Below are 7,355 nucleotides of genomic sequence, written 5' to 3'. Positions count from 1 at the left end.
TTTGTTTTGCCACTAAATGTAGGGGTGTTGCAAGTTGGGAAAGAAAAGGAACTGGAAGTTCAGCAAGAGTGATGGGCTGTTGCATGTATCATTTCTCTCTCTATCTCTCTTTGGAATGTATGCTCTAGTTCGGCAAAGCTATTGCATCCTTGATCGGTTATTTTCTAGTTGGAAAATCGCATGAGCAGAGGCCACTTCTGCTAGGATGTTAATCATACGTTTTTATCAGCCAAGTAGTGTTGACGGGGATTCTAGCCAATGCCAGCCGGAATCCTTTCTCGGCGTAGTCACCGTCATTGCCGTATTGATATTTTTTTGCCATTAGCAGCTCGTCGGAAAGCCAAAGCCGATCGGTGCAAACTTGCCGCTGCAATCGGCTGTAGCTGAACATGAACATGGGCTGTTTTTTTAGTTGCCAGAAGAGAGAGGGCACTTTTGGGGAGAAAATGTGAACCATTTGTTTTTGCCGGCAATATTGGTTATAATTTTTTTTATCGCGGAAAAACATACTTAATTTTTTTTTGAAAAATAATAAATATTAAGGAAGAATTTTTTTCCATGGCTAAAAATTAAATGTTTTTTTTAAATTTTTTTAAATTTTATAAGAGCAGGTTGGTTGAAGTGGACGCTTGCCTAAGGAGTTCTGTGTGACCGTAAAATCCCTACCAAGTTGAAGGGAAAGTTTTATAAGATAGCTGTGAGGCCAGCCATGCTGTACGGCTCAGAATGTTGGGCCACCAAAAAGCAGCATGTGCATAAGATGAATGTAGCGGAGATGCGAATGCTTAGATGGATGTGAAGCCACACAAGGTTAGATAGAATTAAAAATGAAGACATTCGTAAAAAGGTGGGGGTGGCTCCAATAAAGGAGAAGATGAGAGAGCACCGCTTAAGATGGTTTGGACATATCCAACGTAGGCCTTTGGATGCTCAGGTGAGAAGAGGTGACTCGTGCCAAATTGAGGGAGTAAAAAGAGGTAGGGGTAGACCGAAAATAACATGGGTAGAAAGAGTGAGGAAAGACTTGATAGCTAGGAACTTAACAGAGAACATAACCTTGGATAGGATAGAATGGAAGAAAATGATCCAGGTAGAATAACCCAACTAGAACCAGGATTAGAGCCGGGTAGATCCCTTTTACCTTCTTCATGAATTTTGTTTTTCTAAAGGATTGATTTAGCTGACCCCAACTAGCTTGGGACAAAGGCTTTGTTGAGTTGAGTTGAGTTATTAAAAAATACTTATTAGTGACTTTTTTTTTCCATTTCCATTTCCTTGAATTTCCATTGCAATTTATGGGACAGATTTTGTGCGCCACCAAAAAAGGGGTTTTCTTGTAATAAGAGTATTTGTGCTAGTGTGACCTATTAGAATAATTGTGATTTTATACTTAATATCTCTATTAGTGTAAAGATAATCTATGATAACCCAAATCAAGTATGTTATCACAGTACTCATTTGTTCTCCTCACAGTGAACTTTGCTTTAGACATGTTTCGTAGGTCACTCTGTATTCAGTTTGGGACAAAACATACAATACATACTGTCATTCAGAGGAGATATTAAACACGTACAAAATATTAGTACGCCTATTACATAATATATATCCAACAATTTAGACAACATAGTAAACACAAAGTACTATTAACGCTCGAGGAATGATAGATGCAAGGTGCCTCTTTATGCAAGGGCTAGAGAAGAGCCCTAGACTACATCCACGTCATTAAGAGCAACCGAATTCAGTTTCTCAACCGAATTTAAAAATGATGTGGATCTATTCAAGGGCCCTTCTCCAGCCCTTGCATAAAGAAGGCCCTTGCATCTATCATTCCTCTTAACGCTATTACATGTTACATACAACAGTAATAAGATAATCAATATTGCTTTATTCAAGTACATCTAAACCATAAAAATAAGTAAACCGCATCTATTCTTAAAGGGCAATCGGATCAACAAACAGCAAGGTGATACGCTCTTTGGTCTTGCCGTTTGAGAAGGTGTATCCATCTTCATCTTTGTATAGTACTTCCATAACACGTGCGAGATTGACGATTCGCATAAGAAGAGTAAGGGAGACAGGGCGGTCGAGGCATGCTTTATTTATGTCTTTCCATGCAATCACTATCAATTCTCGAAGCTTAGCGCACGCCTCCTGCTCTGAGATGCCATGCTCCTTGACATAACATTGGATTGATGATGCAACATGCCCTCGTTCTTGTTCAAACTTCAAATATCAATAAAACATAAAAATAATGTTAAAATCAATCAAAAAGTAATTGCATATTTTATCATCCTATCTCATGTAACTTCATTAGTTGATGCTTGTATTATGATTTTTCCTTCTTTTTTTTGGGTAAAAAGGCTGTCTTTAAATGATAACCTAATGGCTGGACATAAAACACCTTCTGACTAAGACAACAAACTAAGTTTTTTTATTAGTTGGATTAGTTTTTTAACTTTAGTAGGTTTAGCAATCTCTTAAGAAATGAGTGGTAGTTAGTTGGTTAGGAACTTAGAATAAGTAAGTTATTTTATTGAGAAAGTTGTTAGTTATTAAAATCGTCATGATACATGACATGAATATGAAAGTCATTTTAAGGTTTTATCATATCATTACGTCCACTTAGCATCCTACCTTATTTTCTCAATATTATTATTTTTCATCTCTATGTTTTCACGTAAATCAGCATCCAACCTTGTTTCCCACGATGTCATCTTGCAGTCGGTTAACTAGTGATGCATCCATAACAACCTTAGGTCTTTTGCTTGCCCAATCAAATGCCTCCTTTGTTTCAATTTCACCCATCCCGACAAAAGTAAGGATAGTAAGCATTGGGTAACCACAACTGATCAATGAGATGCTTAAATGCTCATTGAATAGAGGTACATATCCCGTGTTAAACCATTCAGCTTCAGTAAAGTATGCTCTTGTTAAACCTCTAATCTGCGATAATAACAAGCCATTCAACCATAATATTAGAAAATAGCAATTATCATTGAAATGGAAAGACATGGTTATCTTCCTGTAACAAATCTAGGATGCTGATATTGGCACTTCCATGTTTTAATAATTGCATAAGGGTAATGATAAATTCACACACCATGTAGGATAATTCACTCCCCTGTAACGTGAATTGATGTTAAAAACGTTGAAGTCTGCCACGTACCCTCCTTTAAAGGGGTGCGAACTATCCTATAGGGGGTGTGAATGTATCATCACCCTTGCATAAAAATCAGGTTGTCTTTTCTTTTTTAATTGCTTTTGAGAAATTTTGAGAAACATTTAAATAATAAAAGACAAGATGAGTTTGTGCAATTATCAAAACATGGTATTGCCAATATCAGTAGCCCAATTCATATGTTCATAATATGTGTCAAACTTTATGTATACTCAGATGTCATACTCCTTCTATTAAGTATGGTACACGATAGGACTTTCCTTCAGCTGCAAGTTCCTCTTCTATTTCCTTGACATTATCCAAGAGAGCAAGATAACACACTTTCATATATTTTGGAAGCTGATCTATGGACTCAATAGCCCACCTGAAATTAATTAACCATTCACATTATCAGTACTTGACTAGTTAATGATTCTCACATTAAAAGAATGTGAAGCGTCGTTGATTAAAGCATCAATTTCGTGAGTTAAAAATAAGATTACCTCTAGATATGGTGAGTGATATTTTTCCATCACCATTCTAGCAGAGTATCAGCAGTATAATACCTTTGGTAATATTCTGCTCTTCTAAAGAAGAGAGAGAGAGAGAGAGAGAGAGAGAGAGAGAGAGAGAGAGAGCATCGGGAGGTTATAGGATCCTATTATTATATGAGATGAGAATTCAAAGGATGACTAAGGGCATGATTGGAACCCACAAAAATATATTTCATGGATATTTTTTTGTGAGGAGGTTGTGAGTGAGGAGAGCACGATTTGGTAACGAAAAACGGATGAAAAAAAATATTATTTAAAACAGGAAACTTTTTTCCCTATCTTTTCATGCATCATCGCACCCTTTCATCATTCACCACCTTATCAAGTCTCTCTCTCACCGTCCTCTTTACTGTTCTTTTACGTTGGTTAAAGAAATATTCCATGAATGTTATTTTCATGGTTTCCAAAGATACCCCAATTTTAAGTGTGGTGGCAACATTTAGCGTTGTATTGTAATTTGGGACGAGTGTCTCAAATAAGTTACGATGTAGCCTCAGTTCTTTCTTTGATGTGTCATTCATCATAGTAGTCCTTTGACATATTAACTAAAGGGATATGATATCAACACCACCACGTTTTGATATACGAGCTCACCAATCTTGTCTTCTAAAGGTCATTACGGTTCCCAAAAAACTAAAAACAAAAATACAAAAAGTTGGTGTGCTGATATCATTTCCCTAACTAAAATGATATAATATAGTAGTTTCTAATCAAAGCAATATAAATAAAAGATAAATGTAAATCGAGTACCTATCGAGTGCATCTGTGAATAGTTTTAGTTCCTCGAATTTACCATACACATCATAAATGTCATCAATCACTGATATTATGGATAATATTTTGGCAGTCATTATTCTAGCTCGAGAGTATTGTGGTTCAAAATACACTCCATTCGCCCAAAAAAAGTATAATTCCACGATTCGGTCCCTTGGAAAAGGCATGTTTCCTGTAAGATCCATCTCTTTCCACCACCTGTAAGAGATATCAATATATATAGTCCATTATAATCGTAGGGAATCAAATGTGGCATGTTTGATTTCATGTAATACAAAGAAAACCCTATAGTTTTGAAATTATATGATGAGTGGATAATATGATTATGATGAAAGAGACCGAAATCAAGAGCGCTACCCGCCTTGATGGTTTCTCTATAGCTCGATAGTGGAAATATTATCAGTTAAAATAAATTACCTCGTAAGATCCTTTAACTCCATTTGGTGCAACGATTGTAAGAGATTGAAATCTAACTTTGCAAGCTCTAGAAGCACATCATTTTGTTTATTCTCTGGTTGGTATATTGAGATGTAATGCCTATGCTCCAGCCTTGGTAAACTCTTCCATAAGGGCATCTCTAAGGCATGCTCTATCTGTGTTGCAAGTTTAGAATCGAGATGGCTTATATCAGATTTAAGGTGTTTCCGTGTAAATGTAATGGCCTCATCTAATACATCCTCTCCTTGTGTACTGAGATATGCCGCTTCATACAAGCTTAATAGGCCCCTCTTATCACTAATTATGGTTGAGTTGAAGTTTCCCTGCTCATCTTTGCACTTTTTAAATACATCTGTTTCAAAATCCAGCAATGTCATGTTATAAAGAATGTGAATGACAAAAGTAGTGAAAGTAGCACAAGTTGTGGCAATGAAAAAGAGAAACAAAAAAAGGATTTACCAGAAGAAACATTAAACCCATGCTGTCTTAGTAGTCGAAATCGGAGAGCAACAACATATAGATCATCGTCAGCAGCATATGTATGGGATTCGTATAGTTGATATAGTGCCTCGTTAATCTCCATTTCAAAATGATATGCCACTCCAAGACGTTGAAGCACATCGATCAAATCTATTTCTTGTTGTGACCCCTTGGCACTGCTTAGCATTCTCTTCACTTCTTCCTTCAACTCTTCAATCCGCTTAGTCCATTCATCTAATTTCTGCATGGTACCATTCAGAAACAAATGTACATTAGCTACTATTACAACGAAACGATGTAATTCAAAATAAATAAATGCTATAACTCAAAATAAATGAGCTCTCTCTCTCTCTCTCTCTCTCTCTCTCTCTCTCTCTCTCTCTCTCCTGTAGTTCTCTATTGAATACATAAATCCACAATTTTGTTTTCTTCTAAATTTTATACAATCGTCCTTTTTCTCCGTTTTTAATCCTAACTACATAAATAGATATAATAGAAGACAAAAGAGATCATATCAATGTTTAAAAACCCAGATGCGGGTCAAAATGCAGCCAAGAAAAGTCCTTGTCGACTCCGCACAGACGTGGCCAAAAACGCAGTTGACGAGGTCATATCTCAAGAGAGTAAAAGGAGTTTTTATTAACTCTATAGGGCAAAATACGAAACGTGGCCAAGGGAAAAGGAGTTGACTCGGGGAAGTCCTCGATGACACGGGGGAGTTTTAGATGCTTCAGATGACCTAAAATAAACCGTTGAAGAGAGCATCTCCTAATATCATGAGTGAGATCCCACATCGGAAATGGAGGAAAAGTTATTGGGTTATATATGTGGATCTCCCCTCTCCCAGTGTAGACGCGTTTTCAACATCTCCAAGGGGCGGGCCCCGCGGAGTGGGTCGGGCACTATTAGTAATGCTATAAAACAAAATCGGGAGGGTGGAAGACCCAGAACCGGACAATATTTACACAGTCAGGCTAGGGCGTGACATAATGGTATCAGATCAGGACCTCCAATCCAATACGGTGTGCCAGCAAGGACGTTGGGCTTCAATGGGGTGGATTGTGAGATCCCACATCGGAAATTGAGGAAAAGTTGTTCGGCTGTATATGTGGATCTCCCCTGTAGACGCATTTTCAGCATCTCCAAGGGGTGGGCGCCCCGCGGAATGGGTCGGTCACGGTTAGTACTGCTGGAAAACAAAACCGGGGAGGGTGGAAGACCTAGAACCTGACAATATTTACAAAGTTGGGTTGGGGCGTGACATCATGGGTTGAATCAAAAGAGCAGGAGATACACATGAACCATCGTAATTAAAGGTGATAATTGAATTTCTGTCTACCATTTGATCATGTGTGTAGGTGAGGAAGTGATCACCCCAAACGCTTGGGTGATACACTTCTGATTTAGGATTGAGTTGTGGCTTCTCATCTTCCTGTGGATTGAAGTAAGAACCAAAATAAGTGGTTGCAGTTACGAGATCCATAGGAATGGAAAGGGTGGGAAAGGAAGACAAGGGTGGTATTGTATTTTGTGGTGGAGGAGTCACATGAATCGTTATTTATAGGCATCAAAAGGAGGCCTGCTATATTTAAACATAAAAATGGTAGAGAAATAAGATAATGACATCGAATATACACATGAACTAATAAAATAAGAGAAGAAGGTGAGAGGGTGAGAGGGTGAGAAAGAGTAACGTGACCAGCAAATAAATGTTTTCTACTTGTTTTATTGCCTTAGATTTTTATTTTTTTTAAAGTATTCCACCCACATTTTACCCATACAACCGAATAAGTACAAATCAAATATAAATATTGAAAAACGTGTTTGTTGTCCATAATACACAGGACACAGGACAATTACCATTCATTTTTGTTGTCCACATTATACATAGGCAGTAGGAGAAAAAATGTGGATCATATGAGTATCTAACCCTCTAAGTCAAAGACGTGTGC

At 37.4% G+C, this 7,355-nt stretch overlaps 1 protein-coding gene across 1 annotated transcript; it reads right to left on the bottom strand.

The window, feature by feature from the left end:
• Positions 1–1,559: 1,559 nt before the first annotated feature.
• Positions 1,560–6,948, bottom strand: LOC143872438 (beta-cubebene synthase-like). Its single transcript, XM_077376737.1, has 7 exons — positions 6,743–6,948; positions 5,383–5,644; positions 4,903–5,275; positions 4,462–4,683; positions 3,404–3,542; positions 2,695–2,943; positions 1,560–2,223 (listed from the first exon to the last, which is right to left on the bottom strand). The coding sequence occupies exons 1-7, from the start codon at positions 6,884–6,886 to the stop codon at positions 1,933–1,935; spliced, it is 1,680 nt and encodes a 559-aa protein (XP_077232852.1). The 5' UTR covers positions 6,887–6,948; the 3' UTR covers positions 1,560–1,932.
• Between the last annotated feature and the right edge of the window lie 407 nt (positions 6,949–7,355).

This window comes from Tasmannia lanceolata, unplaced genomic scaffold, assembly GCF_043159265.1.
Source record: "Tasmannia lanceolata isolate RefF3 unplaced genomic scaffold, GAP_Taslan_0.1 ptg000002l, whole genome shotgun sequence".
Taxonomy (NCBI): Eukaryota; Viridiplantae; Streptophyta; class Magnoliopsida; order Canellales; family Winteraceae; genus Tasmannia; species Tasmannia lanceolata.
This window is presented reverse-complemented; position numbering and strand designations above follow the sequence as displayed.

Excerpts from the sequence above, each read along its gene's own strand:
- LOC143872438 (XM_077376737.1), bottom strand. The coding sequence starts at position 6,886 with ATGGATCTCGTAACTGCAACCACTTATTTTGGTTCTTACTTCAATCCA. Across the intron at positions 5,276-5,382 it reads TGGGTTTAATGTTTCTTCTG|ATGTATTTAAAAAGTGCAAA; the intron begins GTAAATCCTTTT and ends ATTTTGAAACAG. Across the intron at positions 2,944-3,403 it reads TACCATACTTAATAGAAGGA|ATTAGAGGTTTAACAAGAGC; the intron begins GTATGACATCTG and ends TTATTATCGCAG.